Genomic DNA, 27,446 nt, shown 5'->3' with positions numbered 1-27,446 from the left:
AAAAGTAAACCATAAGCCATGTTCCTATAACACACTAGCTTAACATATGTTGGCACAAAAATAGATAACTCTATACCTACATTCTGCTCGTAGGACAATGCCAGTGTAAAATCCTCTAGCAGTGTGGAGCCCAACTTGTTTTGTGATGAAGAAATTCCCATTAAATCTGAAGAAGTTGTAACACACATGTGGACAGCCCCCTCCTTCTGTGCTGAACATGCATATTCATCGGCTTCCAAAAGCTGCTCCCAAGGTAACATTTCCTATATATATATGGGGCATCTAAGGGATTGTCTGACCTCACAGTAACATGTAACACTTGAGTGCCTTGTGGCTCTTGAGTAATTAACTATAATTCTAGCTTCCACTGCTGTGTTTGATCATTCAAGAGACTTTGCAGTCTGCCATAATTAAGGGAAATAATTGCCATTCGCTACTAAGAAATGCAGCATTTGAAATGTTTATTTGAAGTCTTGTCTGTTCTAATCCTTTTTATGTTAATGGAAAATTAAACCATTCTCTTTTGACTTGTCTGGTGTGATTTTCGGCTTCTCTCTAAAAGGCTCCAACACCCCAAGGAAGCAGCCTCGCAAAAGCCCCCTGGTACCTCGAAGTTTAGAACCTCCTGTGCTTGAGCTGTCTCCTGGAGCCAAATCACAGCTAGAAGATTTAATGATGATCGGAGATCTCCTAGAGGTTTCTCTGGATGAGACCCAGCACATCTGGCGGATCTTGCAAGCAACACATCCACCATCAGAGGATAGGTTTCTACATATTATGGAGGTGAGGGTGGGTGTTCCATACTGAGAATCATTTAGTTCCCTTAACTTACCTTCAAAAGGAAGAGTTTCCATCTCTTTCCTTCCCCCCAAGTCCTTTTTCAAGACATGCTTACTTAATGCTGTAGGGTTCCCCTCTGTTTCTTCCACATCCACTGAGGAAGACAGGACAGCCTGTGGCTCTGGGTCTAGGAGATGAAACAAAATTGGCTAGAACAACAACTGCCTTCTCTTCCCTGCTTAGTTAAGCTAGAGAAGGGGTGGGGAATCTTTACTATGTTGAGGGTTGCATTCCTTCAGGGAAAGCCTCATTCCTCCCCCCCCAAATCACTTTTTCATCTCTTTCCCTACCCCATCAAAAATCTCCTTCTTACTAGGCAGTTTGGCTCAGGGGAAAACAGACTCAGTCATGTGTGTGTGAGAGCTTTTTATTTAAGCCTATCTGTTGTAGAGGGAAGTCAGGCAGGCTGCAGGCTGGATCCAAAGGCTGCTGGTTCCTGAGTTCTGGTGTAGACAGTATGAGCTAGATGGACCAACTGGTCATTTTCTGTATAAGATTGAGAAAACTTTGAACTGCAGCACCTGCCTTTCTGGGTCATGTAGCCTGTCTCTCTCTGCATATATGTGCACACATTCTGCTTATTGATATGCATTACATACACTCTTTTGTGCCCTCCCAGTGGTGACTGAAATGGCCAATGTTGTGGGGCGGATGAAGGGTTTTCACTTGGCCTCCACTCCAACAATGAGTAGTACTCCAAGTAGCATCACAGCAGTATGTGTTGCACTCCCTGGAATCGCTACAGGATTTAAACAATCCTAGTTCCTTGACTTTGCTTTGTGATATGTCCGTCTTCCTAACCTTTCTTTTGTCAAACTACCTTTTCTTTAAGGATGACAGCATGGACGAGAAGCCATTAAAAATGCGGGGAAGAGACTCTTCTGAGCGGAAGCGCAAGCGCAAGCTGGAGAAAGCAGAGCAGTTCTTTGGCGAAATGAAGCAGAAGTCTAAAGAGCTGAAGAAGTTGGAGAAACCCAAGAAGAAGAAGCTAAAACTGACCATGGATAAGACGAAGGAGCTGAACAAATTGGCCAAAAAACTGGCCAAGGAGGAGGAGCGGAAGAAGAAGCGTGAGAAGGCAGCCGCGGCCAAGGTGGAGCTGGTGAAAGAGTGCACAGAGAAAAAGAGGGAGAAGAAAATCTTGGATATCCCCTCCAAGTATGACTGGTCAGGAGCTGAGGAGTCTGATGATGAAAATGCAGTATGTGCTGCACAGAACTGCCAGAGGCCCTGCAAGGACAAGGTGGGTCACCTTGGCTGAACCTTTTCAGAGCTCAGTACTAGCCTGCTGTCTTTCAGGCTGTCTTAGCATTCTGTCACTTTATTTTTATTTAAAGGGTAGAAACCATACAAATGTATGCTTGATAATAATGAACAAGGAATTTTATGCGTGTGTACCATTTGTGCATGTATGACTTAGGCTGTTCTGAAGCAGAATTCAGTCTTGCTAACTGGATTCTGACTGTTGACAGATGCAGTTTAAGAGATGCAGTAGAGAAATGGGTAAATCTGAAAATAGTTCGTCCATCTGATAAGTTTTCCCATCATCTCATCTTTCCTTCCCTGCTGGCACTCTAGAAAACCTGCTGACTGACACCCAGGAGTTAATTCCAGACTTGAGAGAGAACTGTATTCCCAGGCCTTGGTGTGTATCGAAGTGAAAGTCTCTAAGCTGGCCGTGCGGTCCTCGTCTAGGAAAGTTAATCTTCCAAAAGCTCTTGCATAAAGCCTGTGAGCCATGAGTCTGCAGGTTGAGGGAAGCCACATGCTGCACTGCCCCACTTTTCTTGCTGGAGGTAAATCTGCAGAGCTTTTAGAACTGATCGGATTATAGCAAATTAAATCTCTTCCGCCCTGGAGACCTTTTTTCAGGTCCACTTGCAGCAACTTTGGACTCTACTTTCAGCTCTGCAAGAGCAATCTCCTGGAAGCAACACTCAAACTCCATCACAGTTTTGTGCTGCTTCTGTTCCGAGAACATTCCACAAAGCTGCTCTGCATGTGTGTGCACGCATAACTAGGATTGACTTGTGTGTTGGCAATGCCAGCTGTTGCCTATGTGCAGTAATGCACCTAATCACCCAGGGTGGGGAAACAGGGTATGCACTAACAGAGGGTTCTTGTGCAGGTGAACAATGCAGATTGCTGTTGGCTGTGTGGTTCTTTGTTGAAAAATAAAGCTTTCCTTTTGCAAAAAAAGCCACACGCCTCAAAATGTAAATCCTGCACAAGTGCATAAGCTGCTGCAGAAATTTCCATATGCTGCAAAAGCCAGGGGTTTGCTGCAGAATTTAGCTGCAGAGACCTAGGGAACACACCATGAAGATGCTTTAAATTGCCTATTTTTTAGACTGATCGCTCACACTATCCACAGCTGTTCAGACCAGAGAATATTGTAGAACATCCTTGCTAATTTGTTCCTTTATAAACTTAATGTATTTTTTAGAAACCAGTTTAAAACATATTGCCACTCATAGTTGCCCTGCCCACTGTGCACTTGTCCAAAAAAAATACAAATAAAAAAACGTTTCAGTGCCAAGAGGCTGCTAAACACTGGCAAACTGTAGGAGAAAGAGTTTCATGGCATACAGTAGCCATCAATAATGTTTCTGTACATTTCTCTTATTCTAATGTTTTGCACTGTTTTGCTTAAGATGGCACACTTGTTCTAAGACCCAATGGTTGGTCCTGTGGAAAGTGGTGGTCAAAGAATAATAAAATAGTAGAGTTGGATGGGACCGTGAGGGTCATCTAGTCCAACTCCCTGCAATGCAGGAATCTTAAGCATCCATGACAGATGACCATCCAACCTCTGCTTTAAAAACTTCCAGTGAAGGAGAGTCCATGGTCTTGAAGAGGGAGAAGGACCCAGGTAATAAGAAAGTTGATGCAGATGCTGGAGCACAGTGGACTCCATTCTGCCACTTTATGAGATTCCAGCCTCAAAGCTATGAAGACATGAATGGTTCCTTAAGTCTGAATCTGAGGTTGCTGGAACAGGTGGAGTTGTTTGCTGCCCCCAGCAAAGCTACAAGCTTGAGGACCAAGCTCAAGCCCCCATCTTCCTACCTGCTAACCATAGTCACCTTAGTCTTATCTAGATAGGGCTTTAATTAACTTTGATCCTCAGTGGTCAGACATCAGGCATAGACTCTGCAGAACCTGGATTGGACAAAAAGTATAGTGATCGTTACATGAGTAATGCCTAATGCCATCCCTGCACCTGATATCTCCCAGTGGTTTCATACATAGTGGGTGTGCATTATGGGATTCTGTAAGAAGGGCTGGTGGGGGTGAGGCAGGGAAGTGAGCAATCTCATCTTACTGGCCCTTGGGGTTTCTCTCAAGAATGAACACAATAGCCAAGCAATTATGTGAATATTAGTTCTGTAACTGGGGCGCCAAGACTCACGGCCAGTACTTTGAAAGGCTGCAAAGGAAGTCGTAACAAGGCCTGTAGGAGATTGTTTCTCCCACAGTAGATGGGAATCAACCAAAAAGTCACAATCACAGTCTCTGTGCCATTTAGACCAAAAGTCAAGTTAGCAGGAATTTTAGAAAACATTTTTGGGGTGCAATTTGCCACTTGGAACAGGTCCACTGGATGATGCTTTGCAGATACAGTGGCAGCAAAGAGGGAAGGCTGATGTGCCCATTGGTCAGTTTTGGCATTAATAAGAGTTAACACTGGTCTCTCCTTCACGTGCATCAACTTCCTAAACCAGAGAGACCGTGCCAATGAATAGGCTATTGGGAGTAACACTGGCTAAAGTCAACCTTCTGTTGTACACATCAGCCAGACCATTGACAGGTACCCATTCCCTGTTGCTTATCCTCCAGAGTTGCGGAATCCAGCTTGCTTCATGAATCCAGTGGCACACCAGCCTAAAAGGCCTACTACCCCAGTGAGGGCACCTGAGGGAGGGATCTCTGCCTTCCAAGTTGGCAGTGGTGTCACCCACCTTGCCTAATAGGCTTTCAGACTAGGGCAGATCGTGGATCCCAGAACTTACCCTGTTGCATGAACAGAGCCAGGTATTGGTGTAGACCCCTGGTTGTCAGAGACCGAGAAGTTCAAGTCAGCTCCGGCCTTGGTTTGTATGCTGAATTATCCAGTATAATGGGTCTGCCCAACCTCCAGCACTGCAGAAATAGATTTTGCATTCAATGAACTAAGAACCGCATACCTTAATGCATAGCTAAGGTACCAATAACTGTCTTTACCAATAACTGACACTTCTCTCTCCCCACTGCAGTTTGGATACTTGCACGAGACCAAAACCAGGCCTTACTCAGCCAGGTCTCATAACGCACAAAAGGTCAGTGGCCTTATCCAGAATTAAATAATGGATAATAAATGTTTAATTGCCCACTGACGGTTCCAACAACCATGACAGGTTGGAGGCAACAGCCCTGCACCCCTAAAACACCCCAGCAATTGCAGGAAGTGACACAGAATTAGCACCTCCTCAAGTACTCTTGAAGTGCTCTGCTTGGAGACAAGAGGAGGGAGAATTGGGTTCAAATGTTGGAGTATCTTAATTTACTGTACTTCATTCATCTTTTTGGGTAGGATTAAGGTCAGACGCTCAGTTAAAATCCTTTTGACTGCTGAAATAAATGCTTTTCAGTGTCGGGAACCAAAGCTTGTGTTTCTCTTTTTGATGACAGCATGCTTGCCTTTGGTTTAACTGATAATTTTAGCACTTCCATCCCACTTGTGCTTCCTCTTTTATTTGCTCCTGCCACTGCATGGTGGCCATTAACCCTCTGCCACATATGGGCAAAAAAACACAAGCAGGAATTCTTTGATCAGTGACTAAAGCATTGCTAGAAACAAAAAAGTAGGCTTGGCTCAGAACAGCAAAAAGGGGAAGCAAACTGTGTTTAGAATAGACTTGAATTAAGGAGGTTTACAATAATATGATCGAATTGGGTTTATGGCTACTTTAAGATAGTCAATAAATTTTAAATTCTTTTAAAGTAGAGTGCACTTAATTTAGGGGACAAAATCCGATACTACTTGAAAATCAAGCCAACTACTAATTTAGGGGATGATGGTCTGCTTCAACTTGATACCTATGTTAGAGTTGAATATATGAAGCTGCCTGATACCTTTGGCCCAGCTACTTAGACCGGCAGCAGCTATCCAGGTCTGGATTTCCTGCAGGCTTGAACATGAATGTCTTCATATATGCATATATTATGCCATAAAGCTGTGGTCTCTCCCTTTACTTTTTTACTTCCAATTTTGCCTGTACATGACATTGAAACCACAGATTTCAGGAAGGGCCAGTTTCTGGTCAGGAACACCTTAATACTGGAAATATTTTGTGTGTGTGTGTGTGTTCGTGCGTGTGTTCTTGAGGAGGAAATGGAGTATATTGAACAAATGGACATTGTAATTATCTAGAAAGTGAGCCTTAAATGTATAGCAGCAGCTAATTTTCACTGTGTTATGTCCCTGGCCTTTGTGATCTTAACTGCAAGAACTGGGATTGTGCTCGCGTCATTTCACATGATTATTTTTTATGCAAAGTGCCATGTATCTTGGTGGTGAAATGCAAGAGCCTAATTGCCCACTTACCAGAATCATAGTCCCCTCTGTGTTATGGAAGTTTATGCAGGTAATGTATGCTGATACTGTATGCAAGCTAGGATGTTGTATGAATCTCTGAGTCTTCTGGGTGCAGGCTGTGAAAACCCTGCTTTGTTACTTGAATGAGAATTGAAACATCTGAACCATGGGAGGCGCCTGCGATATGTTGGTTTCAAAAATGAAGTCTCCAGGTAAATCCTACAGAATGGGGCTTTTCCTTCTCACAGGCTTTCCCTGCCCATTTCTGTTGCATTAACCAGGGAGTCATCCTCCCTGGTAAATTCCCAGCCGAGTATTCTGCACCCCTCAGTCTGTCCCCTTGAGCAGAAGTTACCTGGGAAAAACTGATGAGGTGCTGTAGCATCTGCTGCTGGTTTCTGGCATCCTTAACGCTGCTCCTGATGGACAGGCTGAAGGTCTGGGGCCAGATGCAGTTCTCTCCTTCAAAGATGCCCGGCTTCGGCTGGGGAGGGCGGGATATAAATAAAATTATTATTATTATTATTATTATTATTATTATTATTATTATGAATGAATGTATTAACCCTTGCTTCTCTAATGACACCTGAATAGGTTTGTACTCCAGTTTATCAGCTTCTGTAATGCTAAGCTGGAGAATTCTGTCGCCTTTTGTGAGTCTCTCTTCCGTTGCGATGTCACTAACACGTGTCTATTGTATCTTACAGGTAGACTGGGTGCAGTGCGATGGCGGCTGTGATGAGTGGTTTCATCAAGTTTGCGTTGGTGTCTCGCCAGAAATGGCCGAGAGTGAAGATTATATCTGTATAAACTGTGCAAAGAAACAGATTCAGGGGGCAGGCAGTCCGACACACGCACCACCTCCTCATTTCCTGCTGAGCTACAAACTACCTTTGGAGGACCTCAAGGAGACGAGTTAGCAGCCGCTTGGTCTTATTGGGACGTAAGGGAAATGGAACACTAAAATGGCGGCGTGAAGCTAATGTAGCCACTTGGAAATGCTCCACTTCTGCGGACGTATGGCCCTATAGCGGAGCTGGCCCCATATAGCTGGCTTCCTTTACGCAAAAGGGATGTCATGGGCACAGGGGTACTGACCCAGCTATGCAGATACCACCCTGTTGGAAGTCCCAGCCAGTGTATTTACTCCCATGTTTCCTTTAAGAAAAAAAGAGGCTAAGCATAGGTACCACCTTCAGGCTGAGCAGATATGAGGCCCATGGATTAAGCTACTTTGCCTCAACAGTTCAAATGGGTGTCATTGCTGAGAATCCTGCAACCCACAAGTTTGCCTCTTGAGTGGTGGGCTGATTGGGCAGAGGTGCCAAGGCCATGCTATGTGGACAAGGAACTTGCGTTGAGCACCACACAGGGGGAGATGGGTGGGTGGAATACAAACAAACAAATTAGCTCCTGGTTTTGTTGTTAGAAGGCAAAGGAACTATAGGTCTTGGAAACAGACGTTGATTTTGTGTTTGCCCTCCTTCCTTTGGTGGTCCCTCGTTGGGGGAAGTTCACCGTATAAATTAACATGTAGCTGAGGGTATGTTTCCTTGGCAAAGCACTCCTCTCGGCACTGGTGGCCATTTCCCCTTGTCTCAGGCTCTGCTTGACACCCTGTCACTAAGCTGTCTGAAGCAAGGTGCAGCTGGTATGATAGGTATCACGAGTGCATGGGGTTGGAGATGGGGGCCGAGAGTAGCCCAGCTTCCTCACGATTCCACACTGACATGCTTCTGTGAAAAACGCCAACTCACAAGTATTCCCAGTATCACCAAACGGTAGTTTCACAGTTCTAAAAATGCAGTCTACAGATTGCAGCCCTGCTTCCTCGCCTTTAGGTTTCTATGGATTAAAGGCCTACACTTGGCCACAAATCTGGCTCAATCTCTCTCTCCGCCCTCCCCCCCCCCCGCTTTCCTGGAAGAGAGGCGGCTTGGGGAGCAAGTGGCAATTGTTTTAGTAAACCAATTTTTAAAAAAGGACTGGTTTTTACTTTTTTCTATGTCTCGGACTACTGACTTGTTCTACAAAAAAAAAGAAGAAAGATTATTTTTCTTTGGTTTTTATACTTAACCACGGTTACCAGCAGCACAGAAAAAAGAGAGAGGCACACACACACACACACACACACACACACACACAAAAAAAAAAAAAAAAAAAACCCTGCCTGCAGGCTTGGGTTTTTAACTTCATTCCTTCCTTGTAGTACAAGGAAATTAGCAGTTACTCCCCACATCCTTGCTCCACCTGCTGCCTGTGTTTTAAATAGGTAAAAACAAAACATTTCATGTGCTACCTTCATGTTGGAGTTTGTTCTGTTAGCAGGGCATCTTGATCCTTGCTGGCTTTTCTGTGAGTGGCTGAAACTGGCCATGGTGGTGTCTCTCCCCCCTCCCCCCCCCGTTCCCATTATCTATTGTGTTTCCATTCTTCTACAGTTCTAGGAGTGTTGTAACTATAGTGTCCAGTCTTACTAGATGCAGGGGTTGGGATTTTCTAAAAGATAAAAATCTTGTAGTGTTCTGCCTTGACTGTTTTGTGTCCCTTCTGTTGTATCCGGTACTTGGAGATGTCGTTGATCAAGCATCTTTGTCCTGAAGCACATCGCTGGCTTCCGTCTGCAAATAATGCACCTCCTATAATATCGGGGTGGGGGACTCTCATTAAGTCAAGAGGGGGGTCTAGTGTTTTTATAAAACTGTTTACAGGACCCACAAGTGTTCTCCTGAGCTGCATTTCAACTTGACCCTCTAACTCCTTTGTGAAGAAGTGGAAAATTCTGACAAGTTTCTCAAGTTTTCACTACATGTTGAAGAGGCAGGCAACCCACTTCTGCTTCTGCTGTAAAATTGAATTGAAAAACATATTTCCTCTTCAACAGCTCATGCAATCATAGTTGACATTTCAAAGAAATCTCTGGCTGGGTTTCCTTGGTCTCCCCCATTCATTTATATAGCTTTCTGGATTGCAGTTTCAGCTTTCGGAAGCAAAGTGTCCTCTCAATTGTGTGGCCGCAAGGTAAGAAAGTGTAGTGATTTGCAAAGAACAACTAAAGCAGATTATTGATCCCTGGAACAACAAAGTTTCTCACTTGGTCAGCCTCATGTACCAGCCAGAGCTACAATATGAAGGTCAGACCTAGTCAACTCGATTACCACAGACTTCTGAACAGAAAGTGGTAGCAGAAAAGTTGTGATATTAAAACTGTCAAAGAAAATTTAAAGCAACTTGACTTTATAGGATTAGTTCAGGAGGTGTTTGTCCCCACACTTTCCGGTCTTCCCAGGCCAAGAAATCATTAAGGTGAAACAAACATTTTAGTCCCCTCTTTTGTTACTGAATATGTATAATGTGTATAGATTTGCAGTATTTCTGCATTCATTATGCATCGGCCTGCTTTTATGGCCTATTTAAGTCTGCTTTCCAATCTGGACTGTTTTTACCCTTTTTTGGCACTGGTTTCAATTTTTCAAGTTCCTATAATAGGCCTGTTGAGTCAGACCAAAGTTTTATCCAGCCCACCATCCTTGTTTCATTCAGCAGCCAGCTGGATGCCTCTGGAAAATCCATGAGCAAGAGTGTGAAGGCAATAACCTTCTGTTACTTCGCAGCATTTAGTAACATACAGCCTCTCAGTGTAGAGGTTCCATATAGCCATCCTGACTAGTAGCCTAGGAACCTTCCTACCTTGAATTCACCACCCTAGTTGACCCACCCTGCCAGACCAAATGCATCAGTTTATTCAGTTAACATTGCCTTTGTGTTCTCACTTTACTTCCAAAGGCCATTCCATTTATGAGTATGATCTGTCAATCCTCAAAGATCTTCACTAAGGCCAGGACTTCTCTGTTCTGATCTTAGGCTGCCAAATGTTTGTTGTTGGTGTGTGCTTCTGTCTCTCCTCAAAGTAATAGGGTGATACTAGCCACCTTTACAAGAGGGTAAGAGTGTACACTTGGGACGTGGGTGGCGCTGTGGGTAAAACCTCAGTGCCTAGGACTTGCCGATCGTATGGTTGGCAGTTCGAATCCCTGTGGCGGGGTGAGCTCCTGTCGTTCGGTCCCAGCTCCTGCCCACCTAGCGGTTCGAAAGCACCTCTAAGTGCAAGTAGATAAATAGGTACCGCTTTATAGCGGGAAGGTAACAGCGTTTCCGTGCGCTGTGCTGGTGCTGGCTCGCCAGAGCAGCTTCGTCACGCTGGCCACGTGACCCGGAAGTGTCTCCGGACAGCGCTGGCTCCCGGCCTCTTAAGCGAGATGAGCATGCAACCCCAGAGTCGGTCACGACTGGCCCGTATGGGCAGGGGTACCTTTACCTTTACCTTTAAGAGTGTGCAACAATTCCCCTAGATGTTCAGGGAAAGTGGTGTGAATGCTTTATTATATTTAATAAGTCCCACTTAAGTTACTCTAACGGTAGGAGGTCTTGACTATCACTGACCCTCATCTGAAAATGGGAAAGAAACATGTTTACATTGTCTTTTGGCAAATGAGGCAGGGTAATCTCTTACCTGAAAATGATCTTTCTGCTTTTATGTGCCTCTGAGGTTCAGAGCAAATTCAATGAAAGTTCCTAGTCATGCTGATTCTGAAAGCCGTGAAGCCTTGGAGAGCAGGTTCAGAGACCATCGCCTCCCTCTGCTTGTTCTGGCCTGGGGCAGGTTGTTTCAGAATGCCCCAAAGCTCAGTCCTGCATCAGAAAACCCATCCCTTGAATTCTAGGAGGGGCAGTGGTTGCTACAAATGTTGATGACTTACCCATTGGTTCGCATCTGTCTCGGGAGACAATGGAGGAGCGTCTCTTTGGGGATGAAGTCAAACTGTTGGAAGGTTACAGCGCCTGCTGTGGCTGTAGAAACAGATATGGGAAAGACATGTTTTGTTGCAGCTGGGGCAGATGAAGGCATCCTGTTGTGCCACTGCAGATGCACCATGGCGCTTCTTCTCTGCACCTCCTCCCAGAGGTCATTCCTCCTCTGGTCACTGCTACGGATGATCTACCAAGACATACCTTCTGGGCAATATGATACCAACAATAGAAAGGGTGTGGGGCAGACTCCTCCAGCAGTTGGAGAAAAGTGCTCTCTCATTTAAAAAGTCTGACCAAGGAGATATTTCTCAGCTTGTGAGCAGGACATGTATGTTTTTTAGAAATAGCTTACAAATCATGCTGTCAGGGTTTCTGTCTCTCTTTAGTAGTGTGTATGATTTCCTGCACTGGACTGTGATTGTTGCAGAGTTCTCAGAATTTCCTCTTGCTGAAAAAAACAAGAAGACTTTTCCTTTTGGATGCGAAGAAGGAGATGAAAATCTACATGTTCAACTTGTAGGTAGTCTAATGTCAAAAGGTTGTTGTTTAGTCGTTTAGTCGTGTCCGACTCTTCCTGACCCCATGGACCAGAGCACGCCAGGCACTCCTGTCTTCTACTGCCTCCCGCAGTTTGGTCAGGCTCATGTTTGTAGCTTCGAGCACACTGTCAAAAGGTTAGGAGATGTTCAATAAGCACAGCCCATAATAAGCACACTGGAGAGCAGGTGTGGTGTAGTGGTTAAGAGCGGTAGTCTTGTAATCTGGGGAACCAGGTTCACGTCTCCGCTTCTCCACATGCAGCTGTTGGGTGACCTTGGGCTAGTCACACTTCTTGAAGTCTCTCAGCCCCACAGAGTGTTTGTTCTGTGGGAGGAAGGGAAAGGAGAATGTTAGCCGCTTTGAGACTCCTTCGGGTAGTGATAAAGCGGGATATCAAATCCAAACTCTTCTCTTCTTCTTTTCAGCATGGCCTGTATGCTACACCTATTCAAACACTTGAATATTGCACCTTTTGTAATATGGTTCATGCTCCAAATGTTTACTGTGGGGCAGGGGTTGGGGAAGAGCAAGAAACACCTAAGCTAACTGGGATTTGTGGGCTTCAGAATATTATTTGTGAAGCTTTTATGTTTGATCCGTATACTTGGGTAAGAAATCTTATGTACCATAGTTAAATTTGAATTGAGCCTCATTCTGCTCTGTTTTTTGCCACATGTACAACTGGCTCATCCCCATGCAAAAATCAAAATTCTTATTTTCTATAGACTTTTAACACTCATCAGGTGCAAGGAGATCTGTAGCATGCTTAACTGCCAAGGAAGAAGAAGAAGAATTTGGATTTGATATCCTGCTTTATCACTACCCGAAGGAGTCTCAAAGCGGCTAACATTCTCCTTTCCTTTCCCTTCCTCCCCCACAACAGACACTCTGTGAGGTGAGTGGGGCTGAGAGACTTCAGAGAAGTGTGACTAGCCCAAGGTCACCCAGCAGCTGCATGTGGAGGAGCGAAGACATGAACCCGGTTCACCAGATTACGAGTCCACACCTCTTAACCAATACACCACACTGCTATATAGAGACTGAAAATAGTGAAGTCAGGAAAGGGATGAAGAGAACCAGCCATTGGATTAGAAATGCAAAACAATGAGCTGTTTCCAACTTAGGAGATGAAGCTGAGGAGGACAGCTTTTAAAGCTACTAATATTGCACCTGGGCTCTAATATTGCACCTGGATTTTAATACATTTGATGTGATGATGAAGCTGTATAAGAAATATTTCCTTGCTGAATTGCTACTTCCTGTGAAGTTTACAGCCCAATACATTCACACAGAGTCTGACCGAACTGAAAAGTGTTCTCAGGAGTGAAATTAAAACTGTGAAGTTGGTTTGGCTTCTCAATACGGATGCACAAAGGGTGGGGAAGGTCATTGCCATAATGCCCTGTTTCTGAGCTCCTAGAGTAATCTATCTGGCTCCTGCTGGCACCTTAATTTGTAGTAAGGCATAGCACTAATGGAGTTGGGGGAAAGAGGAAAGGTGGTGTCTGCTTTCAATTTGACAAGCAGTGGAGTGACTTTGCACAGGGCTCGTCCACACTTCTGCTTGTCCCATGCCTAGAAAGCAGGGGTCTGAAAAATTCCCCGCTTGTTCTTTGCTTTCTATACATGGGTCCATTTTCTTCCAGAAAGTCCACTCTTTAGTGCTGAATTGGTGCAAATGTCAATCCACTCTAAAACCCCATTGATGTTGGTTTCGATTCGGCTGTAAAAATCAGATTTCCTCATGGGAAAGCGGTGGGACAAGTGGAAGTCTGGTGATGAGCCCATAGTCCTGGGCAACCAAATTGTTCTATATTTTCAGTCATTAGCTAGTTGGAAGGACAGCTGGGAGTATTTTTGTTTGAAATTTGCAGGTGATATCAAGCTGGGAAACATGGTAAAAATGTAGAGCAAAGTTATTCAGGAGCAGAAGAGAAATTCTTGATTCGTAAGGGGCAAGTTAGGTTTGGTAAGTATTGGCATTCCTTGTTCAAAAGCACTGGTGTGGGCCTTGCTTTGCCTCCTGGCCTTCCCAAATAATTGATTAACAATGAAGCTGCTATCATAGCTACTTTCTCTGCAAGCTCTGAACTATTTGGCCTCATTTAGGCATTGCACAAGATGATGGAAGGTCCTTGGAAGATGAGCAATCAAGGATTTCCTACAGCATGGTTGACTAACCTTTTTGGCCTGTATTCACCCTGGCCCAACCTTCAGGGAAGGAGGATCACATATCAGCAGTAGGTGTGCCCATCCCATAAACTTGTATGCGTGTGCACACACACAAAGGCACTCGGTATCCCTACTGAAATGGCTCATACTGATTGTTTCTCCATCAATGAATCCAATGATTGGAAGGGAGATCTACAGCCTTGTTAGGGTTCTGGTCTTCATCTACCCAATTGCCATCTACTGTTGCCACCAAATTTGGTGGGGTTTGAGGGGGCAGAAACATTGCTTGGAGAGGCCAGATCCAGCTCTGGGGTTTAGTCAACCCTTGTCCTACATTCTCACTATTTCCAGATGATGAACCAAATCTCAGCAAAAGTTTCACAAGCATTACATCCTCAGTATAAAAAACCCCACTCCTGCTTGCCATGTGTGTATGTGTGAGGTTATGCAACTGGAATGGCAGGGTTGTGTCCTAAGTCATACCCAAGAATAACCCATTGAAATAAATAGTCTTGACTTAGGTCGATTGATTTCAGTGGGTATACTCTTGTTAACCTAGGAAGCTACTAAAGAACAGTAGGAGGGGATGATGGTAAGGCACCATTGTCCATTTTCAGTGATTTAACCCACAAAGCCTGCCATTGTAATGACATATTGTTCACTATTTTGTAATTACTGAGACACTTAACATTGCCTTACACTGCTACTGCTTTTGCATTCCTACCTGTCATACGGGGGGGGGGGGTGAGATGGCCAGAATTTTAAAGCAAAACTAGACTCCTCTTTAGCTTTTATTTATTTTTATTGCAAATATAGCATGCTGCTAATTAATTAAAACACACCAACTGTACACCTGAGCCAATAGATTCTATGATTTCTCTTATGTCTACCACCAATGGCAATTGTTGCATACTTACGGTAGTTGCAAGCAAAATAATTAAGAGCACTGGTTGAAATTTTCTCCAGCAAACTAGTGCTCTAAGCTAGTGCTGTTAGTTTTTTGAAAAATTATTCAGATGGACAGAGAATTCTGGTACAGAATTGTGATTGCTGTGGATTCACATATATTTCTCCAGAGAGAGGAATGTGTAGTTCTTTGACTGTATGTTGTCAAATGTATCTCTTTGATGATGGTGACACAGTTCTAAGGCATCCTCTTTGGACTATAACTCCCATCATTCCAAGCTAGCATAGCTATTGGTTTTTGTTTTTGGAGAGGGGGGAGAAGTGAGAAAATACAGCAGGTTTCTGGGGAAAAGTTTGGCAACTGAGATTAATCAAGTGCAACTGAATACATTTAACTGATCATAATTTATGATGAGCTCAGAATTTGGAAGCTTTTGAGATGCAGGTGTGAACCGTTTAGGTCATGAATTTCTTTAATGTGCTGTGGTTCAAGGGTAGCTGCTTAGCTGTCTAAACAATAAAGAATATCTTGAAGTGTGTGAGAACTTAATTTAGGGTGGTTATCCAGCAGTTCTCTAATGTCCCCTGTGTGAGTGCAATACACACTGCAATGTTTTCAAACAGCTTAGGAATTTCCGTTCTTGATCTCCTGGTTCTGCTGGGGTTAGCTGGCAATAACAATTCATAAATCTGCAAAATTGGAAGGGACCAGTTTATAACCTTATCTTACTGCTTTCTAAAAACAAACAAACCATATTTGCGTCTTGATTCAAATAACCTAAAAGCTGAAAAATGTTCAGCAACAGTCTAGCAACATGTGAAACTTGCTTGTGTAGAGATGAATCGTTAGTCCATATCCCTTAGTGTCGCAGGGATATCTCCTAAAATTGCTACCTGGGCTTTTCCCCCCTGAAGATGCCTTTGTAGATTCTGAATGCCACTGAACTATGGACCCCTTACTATTTCTTATTCCAACAGGTTTTGGGGAACTAACAGCTTTTAATGAAAGAGCTGGTGCCATGCTGTTTTTAGCAGTAATTATACGTTTGTTTTTAATCTCTCTCTCTCTCTCTCTCTCTCTCTCTCACACACACACACACACACACACACACACACAGAGAGAGAGAGAGAGAGAGAGAGAGACGTTTATCTCAATTCCCAGTATCCATGTAGGTTAACATATTTGATAATAATCTTAATAACCCAAGTATTAACTTTAAAATTAGTCTACACATTTGCAGAGAACCACTTAACTAGGACTCCTGGGATTGTCAGGTGTAGATCTCATATATATTTCATACACATCTCCTCAAGCATAGCTGAAAATATGTGCTCAGCATGCTGTGTAAATGTGGTGTCCTGTCTTTAAGCAACATAAGAAGCCACCCTAATGTTACCCCCGGGCTGAAAAGGAAGGTGAAAAAAACATTTAAAGGGAAGAGGGCAGAAGTTGGCGTTGAGAGTGGGGGGGGGGCACAGGATAGAAATTAAGAGGTTGAAGAGTAGGCTAAAATGCAAGTGCAAGAGACATGGTTGGAAAGAGACTGTGTTATGGATGCTTATAAGCTAATGGTAGAAGCCTCCTAGCGAAGATTAGTGAGCTGGAATGTTCGGTCTTGCAAAGAATATTTAAATGCATTAATTATAGGAGACCTGCTAGGGAGGTAGTTGGGACTTCGGATGACAAGGGAGTCAAAAGTACGTTAAAGGAAAATAAGAAGAATGCAGGGATGCAGAATGAATTTTTTTGCTTCTGTCCTCGCAGAATAACTTTTAGGGCAGATCCCTGTCTCTGAACTAACTTCCACAGGAAGCCTTGTCAATAAAATAAAAACAAATTGCTGGATCTGAACGCCGTCCCCTTGAGAGTTCTTAAAGAACACAAATGTGAAATAAGTGACTTGTCCCTCTGATCAGACTCAATACTATTTATAAATAAGGGTTCTAGAGGGGATTCTGGAAATCACAGACTGGTTAGCTTAGCTTGCTCCTGTGTCACTAGCCTATTCAGCGGAGTTGTTTTTTAGAGTGTCAACAAGCACATAGATAGAGGTGTTCCAGTTGACATTGTGTACTCAGACTTTCAAAAATCTTTTCCCAAAGTACCTCATCAAGGACTCAAAAGTGAGCTTAGCAGGCATGGAATAAGAGGAGAGGTCCTCATGTGGATCATGAACTGGTTTAGAAACAGGAAGCAGAGAGCAGGAATTAATGGGCAGTTCTCAGAATGGAGGTATATAGAAAGTGGAGCCCCACACCCCTGATCAGTATTGGGACCTGTTCCTAAACCATCAAGAGTTTGGATTGAACAATGAGGTAGCTGACAATACAGAATAGTTCTGTGTGGTTAAAATGGGGTTTATGAAGAGCTCCAAGGGGCATACAGCTGAGGATGCACTTCCCTGACCTGCCTTTTGAAACTTGAAATGTCTATTTTAGGACCCATCTTATTTCTGTAATTTTAACTTTTAAACTGTTTTTAATATTGGGTAGTAGTGTGTTTTAATTTTAGCGTTGTGTTTTAATTGTTGTAACGCACCCTCGGAACTTGGGGTGAAGGGCAACTGGTAACAACAACAACCACCACCTCTTTGTTTGCTCCCTCAATAAAACCCCATTAAAAGATTGTTCAACAATGCTGTGGTATGTTTCAGTGGCTGGGCCTTGGAAGGTGAGACTGAACAGAAATTGACCAGTGACACAGACATGGTCGCAGTGAAAAGAGAGGCAGGACTTACACATTTGTGTGCATTTCTTCCACACGGACGGCAAAAAGCAAAGGAGGAGGAAAGTTGCCTGGGCAGTGGGCAAGGGCTCCTTTAGTAAGGCACATCAGAAGTCGTGTGTAGTTTATTGTACAGCCCTGGGGGGTGGGGGTGGAGGAAGGAATGTGGGCCGGGCAAAGTCTAGAATTACACCATTGCAGAATAGGTTTTTTTCTTGCATGCTTTAAATAGCCAGCACCTTTTTCTTATTGCTTTCACGGTTCCCCAGTCAGCCAGACCCCTGACAGCTCATTCCTTCAAGGTAACAACTTAGTTTTGTACCTTCTCCTCTGCTGCGTCAGGCTGCGTTGCAGTCATCAGGCGGACTGTGTGCGTTTGTGTGTGGTGTGCATGTGTGCGGACTGCCTAACAATTTTTAGTGGCAAAGATATCTTTATGCACCCACCTCTTTCTCCTTCTCTCCTCCCCCTGCCCCTCTGATTTAACATGATTTCTTGTTCCTTCTGGCTGTGCATTCATGTGTAGCTTTCAAAGCACTTTGGGCTGTAGTATTCCTCCCTGTGTATTGGAATCTCTTGTTTTCTTCACAAAAGGAACTGGCTGAGAGAATGAATGAATCAAAGAATTTGGTTTTGACGGGCAGGCAGGGTGGTGGAGGAAAATGGTAACCTACAAATGGCTGATGCTCTCCACATGAATGATGCCATCACTATTTTCCTGGAGTGGTTCTCCATAGGGAGCGGGATCCAAAGATCCTTTGAGGTGCATCTGGATGTGGCATGAAGGAAGTTGGCTTACTGTTCGGTATGTGACTGGGCCACTGTGAGTTTGTGTGTGTATATGTATGTGTGTGAGAGAACTGGACCACTGTGAACTATTAAAGATTCTGAATTGGGAAGGTGGGGGAGAGGCAAAGTATATGCTGTACATGATGATTATGGGAACATTCTCTCACTGGGCAAAGCACTGAATGATACATTTTCAAAAGAAAACACCTTGGTTGTCTTGTGCCTGAGGCAAGTGTTGAGAACCTTTGGGGCTCCAGATTTTGTTGAACTACAAATGCAATCAGCCCAGCAGACCAGGGATGGTGGGAGTTTTAGTTTAGTAACATCCAGAGGGCCAAAGGGACCCTGGAGTATGATCTCAAAACTGACCCCCCCTCAAAAAACCCCCCACACCATTAAGAGATGGTTTGCAATAGTTTGCACATCGCTAAGGTGAACTAATGAGAAAGTGATCAAGACTCTCTACTTCTACAAGTTACAAAGAAGTAGGGATCCCAGCAGGTGGAATATCCTCTCCTACAGACCCATTAAAGCTGTGTTCTTCTGGCTTGGCTCCCTGGATGTCGTTGGACTACAACTCCCATCATCCCTAATGATTGGCTAAAGTGGTTGAGAATGGTGGGCGCTGTATTCCAGCAACATTGGGGGACCTTAGATTAAAGAATGCACTGCATTATTAAAATTACAGCAGATGGGTCCCTTGTAGTTGTTCATCCTATTCTTAACTGGCTCATTACTCCACCACATGTATGCAGTTTCTATTGAAATAATGCCCAAAGTGGCCTTAAAAAGGTGGATTTGCACCAGATCCCTTATGTGCCAGATCTTCCTTGCATTTGGCTTCCCAGCAGGTATCCACTGTGTGTTTCAATAAAAGGGCAACACATGTCCAGATCTGTGAGCAGAATGCAGCATCCTGAGAGTCTCATATTTTTTTCCAGGGAAAGAGGCATTTCTGGTTCAGAGGAGGCATGGGGCAGAACCTAATCACAACAGAGAGTCTGCTTAATTTTCAGAAACTAATGTGTCTGGAGAGATTTACTGGGCTCGGCTACTTTTGCTAGCCTCTAAAGATCTCCCACATCCAGTCTCCGTCCCCTGTGCTGCTTCAGTCTTCCACAAAATAAAGGCTTTGCGCTGAATAGCGACGTACAAATGTGCATGGTTTGTATAATAAAGTCTGATTATGGAACTAGCTTTCCCTATTTCAGAATCTTCCTTATTTAGAACAATTCCCAGAGCCAGACACAGAATGCTTTCATCTGCCTTGCAGCCCCCATTCCACTTTTACCACCACATCCAATCACCCTAAAGCAGCCCTCTCTCAGCCTGAAGCCCCCTCCCCTGCCGTATTACCACCTTGATAATTACTTGGTCTTGGACTCTAATGGCCCCAAAGCGCCATTGGTTTAAGAAGAATGGCAGACACACTTGGCTGCCAGATCTTTGCCTTGATCAATAAACAATGTTAAAGATTTGTGCGATGTGAGTTATGATGCTACAGAGAATATGCGATGCTCTCTGTCACTGCCTAATTTCTTAGGACTCGCCCCATTCCTTTCAGTGATGCACTCGGTATCAGTCAATCCATCGAAGGCAGAGTAGCCAAGAAAATGTCCTACAGATGTTGTGCACTCTAAATCCCACTGTCCCCAACCAGCACAGCCAATGGCCAGGGGTGATGGAAGCTGTAGCTCAAAATGTCTGGAGAACGCCATTCTGACCACCCCTGGTCTAAAGCAATGGAGAAGTTTACAAGCTTTCTTCCTTCTGGCCCTGTCTTATAAGCAGGGCCGGGTTTAGGTTTAATGAGGCCCTAAGCTACTGAAGGTAATGGGGCCCTTTATATATCCAGCTGTCCTTTGTCAACAACAAATTGTTGCTGTTTTTTGTGTTGAAGATGTACTATGGACCTAATAGGTATCTAAAGCCATTTGCACATAACAAAATATGTATTTTATCAAATAATTGTTATATTTTGGAAATGTACATCCAGTTTTTTTCCTGTAAATTTTTTGGGGGGCCCCAAGAGAGGGGGCCCTAAGCTATAGCTTGTTTAGTTTATAAGTAAATCCAGCACTGCTTTCAAGGGAACACTGCCTACCTGCTACAGAACCACAATCTGTTGCAAGGGGTTTCTGGTACATATTCAGGGTTGTCCACTTCATTTGTATGGGGCAGCGGTCAGGCCTGTTGGGTCTCCTCCAGGACAAGGGTTGGAAACTTGTGCTCACCCCCCCCCCCAGATGTTGCTAGAGTACAGTTCTCATAACCCTTGGCTGTTGGCCATGCTAGCTGAGCCCAATGGGAACTGTAGTCCAGCAACCTCTGCAGGGCCACATGCTTCCCCACCCCTGATCTAGAGCAGGGTTTCCCAAACTTGGACCTCCGGCTATTGTTGGACTATAACTCCCATCATCTCTAGCCAGCAGGACCAGTGGTCAGGGACGATGGGAACTGTAGTCCAGAAACAGCTGGAGACCCAAGTTTAGGACATCCTGGTCTAGAGCAATGTTCTTCAACCTCAGGTCCCCAGATGTTGCTGGACTACAGCTCCCATCATCTCTGACCATTAGCCTAAGCTGGCTGGGAATGATGGGAGTTGTACTCCAAGTGCTATTAAGTATAGAAAGAGAATTTGGGAATGTCACCTTCAACTGTATTGCTTAAATACTGTAATTTAGCTGGGCCAGACTTTAGGGAGGCAACTGAGGTTAGTATTCATCTAAAGTCATGTTCATGTTTCTGATGGTAAGAGCTGTTTGACAGTGGAACAGACTCCCTTAGAAGGTGGTGGACTCTCCTTCATTGGGGGCTTTTAAGCAGAGTTTGGATTGCCACCTATCAGGGATGCTGTACTTGAGCTTCCTGCATTGCAGGGGGTTGGACTAGATGACTCTCAGGGACCCTGCTGACTCTACAATTCCATGATTCCATGGTTTGGCTGATTTTGATGAGTGCAGAAAGCCAATATGGAAAAAACCCCGGAAAGTGCAATTTTAAAAGTAAACAAGCAAACACTACCACCTCCACTTGTCAGGCTCTACCTGGAATACTCTGTTTAAAAGAATTTAGAAGTTAAATAGTGTCACCACCATTTTTTGCAGTTGGGTTTTTTTTTATTATAAAATAAGGGGACAGAAAATGTGACCATGAGAACAAAGCATAGAAGTCTGGGATTTAAAGGTGGATAAATCTCAGAAGACTCCCCACCCCGCTTCAAAAGCATCAGTAAGGTTCACCTCTGGTCTGAAGACTGGTGCTGTCCCCTTAGTTACAGAATGGGTCTGAGCTCTGGAAAAATTGGAGTCTACTGATGTACAGAAATCATGGGGAACCTTGGCCCTCCTAATGAATGATGCTCTTCAGCCCCCATCAGCCCCAGCCAGCATTGGCAATGGTCAGCGATTATGGGAGCTGTAGTCCCATCTGGAGTACATCTGGAATACTACTACTACTACTACTAATATTATTTATACCCCACCTATTGGCTGGGTTTCCCGAACCTCTCTGGTCGGCTCCCAACAGAATATTAAACACACGATAAAACATCAAACATTAAAAATTTCCCTAAACAGGGCTGCCATCAGATGTCTTCTAAAAGTCAGGTAGTTGTTTATTTCCTTGACATCTGATAGGAGGGTGTTCCACAGGATGTGTGCCACTACCGAGAAGGCCTTCTGCCTGGTTCCCTGTAACTTCACTTCTCTCATTGAGGGAACCACCAGAAGGCCCTCAGAGCTGGACCTCAGTGTACAAGCTGAATGATGGGGCTGGAGATGCTCCTTCAGATATACTGGACCAAGGCCTTTAGGGCTTTAAAGGTCAGCACCAACACTTTGAATTCTGCTTGGAAATGTACTGGGAGTCCATGTAGGTCTTTCAGGACCGGTGTCATGTGGTCTCAGCGGCCACTCCCAGTCACCAGTCTAGCTGCAGGTTCTCCATCCCTGACACAGATCACAGGAGCATCCAGCTGGTGGTCAGCTATTGTTCAGGTATCCCGGCCCCACGTTGTGAAGGATATTGCACTGATGCTCCATGGCAAATGTGAATACATTTTCTTGAAGGGGGACCATAGGGCTATTTCTATGGGTCTGGGAGGATGTGATGGGCCACTGACAGGAGCAAACATGGCCCAATACATGTCTGAGCCCAGTGCTTCTAGGCGCACTTTCGTAAAAGTAAACAGGATTGCAATTTCTTCACTGAATTGTTTTCACAAGTGAAATGAATTAAAATGAAAAGGGGATGTAAATAAACAAAATACCTGGTGGTGTACAAAACATCGGCAAATGCTTACTGAAAGGATACTCTGTGAGGAACCAGAACATTTTGAGATGAATCATTTAAAAATTAAGCTGACACTGTTCTTCTAATCCAAAGTAAATACCTCCTGCCTCAGTAAAGTCTATGGGTACATCTTGTGCACTTGGAATGTCAACATATCCAGCTGTTGTAAGCAAGGAAGCTGTGGTGTGAACTTTTGAGCGTGTCCCTGAGTTTGTCTCTCACTTTTCCTCCAGCTTGAGAATTTGATTGTTGTAAGCATAACAGTGGAGGGGCGAAAGGCGACACTGAGCTTTTGAAGGTGGGATGGATTACAGAGTCCCCGGGGCAGTGATCAATGGAGAAATACCTGCACAAGCCTCTGGGGAGAAGAAGAAGAAGAAGAAGCAAGAAGCAAGAGATCAAACCCTAGAACGCGACCACTGGAACAACAAAATGGAATATGTGCTCTCTGTAGCAGGAGAAATCATCGGCTTGGGGAACGTCTGGCGGTTCCCTTATCTCTGCTACAAGAATGGTGGTGGTAAGTGCAGCTCTTGCCTAGCAAATTTACATTGCATCTGCTAGACGTCTCAACTGTGTCACTTTCCCATTGATCACAAGAGAACCTGCACACCTGCAGTTGCATATCATGGGGGCATGGCTGGGAGGGAATCAATAATGCCAGCCGAAGCAAGCCAAGTCCCAGCCTTTTTCAGCGTACGAAATGTTTTGCAAAGTTTATGCCATTTATCTTCACAGCACCTTTATGTGGTAGGTTAGGGTGAAAGAGAAAGAGGAACTTGCACAAAACCACCTAAGAGTTTCCTCTTCAAACCCCAGTACAAGGTGGGGAGGGGGGGGGGACTTAGGAGGCAGCCAGTGACTTCCACAATTTTCTCCCAAAAACTGTTTGCGTCTTGCGAGCTAAGTATAAAACCACACACAACATGAGATCTCCCGACATTACTAAAAAGAATAAATAAATAAATATTCATGCAACTATAAAGGCCTTTTTTGGGGGAGGGGGGACTGAAGCAATGGTGCTGAGGTTCTTGGTGAACTTTTCCTTCCCGTGTCGCTTTCCACTCCCACCCCATCAAAAAAAGAAAAAGGAGGTACACACAGACTATGCTTAAAGCATGGAAAGCAGAAATAAGCAAACTAACCCCAATCCCATCCCAGCTAATTCCCCTGGCACACCGCCCATTATTCCATCACACAGCCCAGAACCTCCAGAACCTGGCAAACCAAAGGCCTATATCGCCTAACAGACTTCTATAAAAATAAACCCTTGTCAACACAAGAAATACAAGACAAACTAGGAGACATCCAAATGCCTTGGTTAACACATCACCAATTACATGCCCTTTTAAACAATCCAGTAGTAAAATCAGCAACAACTAGGCCCCTGACAACCTTCGAAAACCTCCTCCTAACAACAAAGGGACATGGCAAAGGAATGGTATCCACCATATACAAAATGCTACTCCAAAATCCCATGAACCCCCTAGATGTAATCAGAAAACAATGGGAGGACAACATAGGCTATGAGATTAACCCCACTCAGGGGACCAGAATGTGGTCTAAACCCCCCTTTAAATCCATATCTATGAAAAGAAAATAACTTACTCTGAAACTTACCTACAGGTGGTACCTAACACCAAGGAAATTAGTGCTAATTCACCCAGGAACTTCACCAAAATGCTGGAGAGGGTGCACCTCCACAGGCACATACCTCTACATGTGGTGGGAATGCCCCAAAATCCAAAATTCTGGACAACAGCCATACGAGAAATATGTAAAATAACTAAGCAAGTACAGTGGTACCTCGGGTTACCGACGTTTCAGGTTACAGACGCTTCAGGTTACAGACTCCGCTAACCCAGAAATAGTACCTCGGGTTAAGAACTTTACTTCAGGATGAGAACAGAAATCGTGCGGCGGCAGCGGGAGGCCCCATTAACCAAAGTGGTACCTCAGGTTAAGAACAGTTTCAGGTTAAGAACGGACCTCCAGAACAAATTAAGTTCTTAACCCAAGGTACCACTGTATTAGAAATCACCCCAGAATTGGCCCTACTGAACATCTTCCAAGACAATAATGCCCACTCACATCACAAAGAACTCATAACCCACCTACTCTCAGCAACCAGAAACATTATAACCAGACACTGGAGAGATCTGTCAGAAGTAAGCATGGATCAATGGTACCAAACAGTATGGGAAGCCTGGTTTCGATTGTCCAAACATGGCTACTGGCTTCCTGTCCCTCTATGGATGCTTAATTTACAAAGTGAGTCTAGGATGACTGCTTTGTAGTGCTGAAATGTTGCCGTACTTATTTTCCATGCTTGAATTGATCTGTTTCAGAAGGCACATTCTGCATTCCATGGCCATTTTCTCCTACTGCTTTTTGCTCTACGCTGTGTCCGTGTGTCTGTCTCTCTCACTCACAAATGTCCATAGAGAACAATCCCTCATGCATCTGAAGTGAATGTGTGTCCACGAAAGCTCATGCCATAACAAATTAGCTAGTCTTTAAGCTGCTACAGGACTTTTACTGTAAAAACAACAACCAACTCACTAATCTTGACAAGAGTTTGGAAAGCCAGGCAGAGTTATTGCTCTATTGAGGGAAGAGGGACTAAAAACCTGGCTATAACATTATGGCTCTGTAATAAGGTTACCAGACGTCCCCTTTTCCTGGGGACAGTCCCTGGATTTACAAATCAGTCCCCATACAAAATCCATTGAAGTTGAAAAGTGTCTCCGGATTCATTGAAAAAAATCTGGTAGCCTTACAGTCTGTAATGGGTTGGCATCCCAAAAATGACCCCCAAAAGTAAGGAAGACAGGAATGGGTTTGAAGCACTGGTTCCTCTCTCCTCCCCCCTTCCTCTGCTGGGAGCCCCAGCTAGTCAAATTAGTAGAAATAGTTCCTTGCACAAAGGAAGAAATTATTCTGTGTTCCCACTGAAGGCAGGGCTTTCCCCCTTCCTTTCCCCATCTTTTGGAATGAGAGGACAGCATGACTCCTTTCCATAACATTACAATTTTGCCTCACATGGTGCATGTCCTAAGATGTAATGAAGAGAGTTGCCAAGGAGATGGCTTCTTTTACTCTGTCCTTAGAGAGCTCTCTCTCTCTCTCAGACATACACTTATTTACTTGTGGGTAAGGATGAGGGAGAAATTTGATTCAGGACACATTTAAAGGAGAACCTACCTAACCCACAGTTTCTGAAACAATGTACAAATCCAAACACAGTAAGATCCATGCTTATCCAAATTTTGCCAGGCACATACTAGGATAAAATGTGCATAAAATGTATATATTTGTGAAAAAAAACATATAAGCATGTGCAGGATTAGGGGGAAAATTATTTGTAAAAATGTGTATTTTAGGGAAAGTTGCATACAAATGTCTATACTGGAAGAAATTCACACTACAATGCTGACAATTTTTTCATGAGATTTTTTTTAAAAAAATCACAAAGGTGGAGAAATGAATTTAAGATGGGAAAATGAGGTACTGAGAGAAACTGAAAATGACACATTCTCCCATCTGTCCTTGTGGGGCATTCAAAATGATGTAGGCAAGGGGTGAAGAGACTTGTTATGAGTCTCACAGTGATGTCACAACAAGACACACATGAAACTATCATCCACAAAACAAAATATGTTGGGGCGAGAGAATTAGTTTTCTAGCAACTTGTGTTAAGGTGCTTGTGCTAGTAAATTAAATTTCCCCTCACAATGGAAGCATGTACCAAAGGACACTATATAGGCGGGTTAGTGAAGGCCACCATTCGCTGCCATACCTGCTATAAAAAGGGGCCCATGGTTTTCTTTTTATGTTTTAAAAAAATAAAGTCAAGAAAATGTTTTTGTCTCTCTTTATATTAGTACCACTGGTGTGATAAGTTGCAGTTTGGAGATAATAGGTGTTCATCTCAACCAGCTCCACTGAAGTAAAAAGTGCAGTAACTGTCTTAGTAAGATTTTAAATCCGAGGAGTTGTATAATGTGAATACAGAAGTTCTTCTCTTCAGTTAAGATAATTTATAGGCTTTTGCAGTATAAGAACCTATTATAATAACGTTTCCTTTAAAAGACTCACCAGGAGTCATCTGCCACAGTTACGCTCTGTGCTGTCGTGTGGGTTATGTATGTGTTCTGGAAAAAATTACCTAGAGACCCATTTGAGAATTGTTCTCCTTGTTTGGTTTGATAACTATTTACTTAATCTGACTTTCTGGAAGCTTGTAGAAAAACAGGTTAGAAGGACTTGGTACTTGTAAGAGTTATCGGTGAGTAGATTTATGAACTCTGGTCTGAAATCTTTTGGATTTGCCTTAGAGGCCTACCTAAACCGCTTTCGCACCCTGACAGCGTGAAAGGGATTAGCTACTTCCATGCCGGCTTTCCTTTTTGTTTCTCTTTCTGCTTGAGAATTTTGTTTTTGAGGAGGGATTAGAGGGGAGGCTTGTTTTTATTTTTGTGAGGCTGGAATGTTCCTAAACTTGGGTTCACCAACCCTATGCATGTTTACTAAGAAGCCCCATTGTTACTTCGGGAACAGGCAACATGGTGGACTTCAGATGTTGCTTGACTATCAACTGCGCTAACTCCTATCAACCCCACTACAATGGCCAATGGTCCGGGATGATTTCAATATTTATTTTAAACCATTTTTATACTTCTTAATATATAAAATTTCTCTTGGTGATGCATACCCTCTAACACCTTGATGGCAAAATCCAAGACACAATATTCCCAGACGCCATCTTCCTGTTTTTTCTCAAGAGAATGT

At 43.8% G+C, this 27,446-nt stretch overlaps 2 protein-coding genes across 9 annotated transcripts in view; both read left to right on the top strand.

Moving 5' to 3' along the window:
* The window catches only part of KDM5A (lysine demethylase 5A), a 43,399-nt gene extending 34,455 nt beyond the window's left edge, over positions 1-8,944 (top strand). For 3 of the 7 annotated variants that reach the window (XM_082240367.1, XM_082240366.1, XM_082240370.1), the window contains 5 exons: positions 94-253; positions 563-783; positions 1,673-2,083; positions 5,097-5,159; positions 7,126-8,944. In XM_082240367.1, coding sequence (XP_082096493.1) covers positions 94-253; positions 563-783; positions 1,673-2,083; positions 5,097-5,159; positions 7,126-7,338 — 1,068 coding nt within the window. In that variant the 3' untranslated portion in view covers positions 7,339-8,944. Of the gene's footprint in view, positions 1-93; positions 254-562; positions 784-1,672; positions 2,084-2,418; positions 2,637-5,096; positions 5,160-7,125 lie in introns of all 7 variants that reach the window. The other 4 variants (XM_082240369.1, XM_082240368.1, XR_014224036.1 and 1 more) reach the window with 3 other exon arrangements.
* An 8,896-nt stretch (positions 8,945-17,840) lies between these two features.
* Positions 17,841-27,446, top strand: part of SLC6A13 (solute carrier family 6 member 13) — a 47,604-nt gene continuing 37,998 nt past the window's right edge. The window contains exons 1-2 of one of the 2 annotated variants that reach the window (XM_082240533.1): positions 17,841-17,875; positions 22,889-23,175. In XM_082240533.1, the coding sequence (XP_082096659.1) occupies positions 22,959-23,175 (217 nt within the window). In that variant the 5' untranslated portion in view covers positions 17,841-17,875; positions 22,889-22,958. Of the gene's footprint in view, positions 17,876-18,243; positions 18,397-22,888; positions 23,176-27,446 lie in introns of those variants that run through there. The other variant, XM_082240534.1, reaches the window with a different exon arrangement.

Source organism: Podarcis vaucheri (assembly GCF_965113315.1).
Source record: "Podarcis vaucheri genome assembly, chromosome: 10".
In the NCBI taxonomy this organism is placed as follows: domain Eukaryota; kingdom Metazoa; phylum Chordata; class Lepidosauria; order Squamata; family Lacertidae; genus Podarcis; species Podarcis vaucheri.
This window is presented reverse-complemented; position numbering and strand designations above follow the sequence as displayed.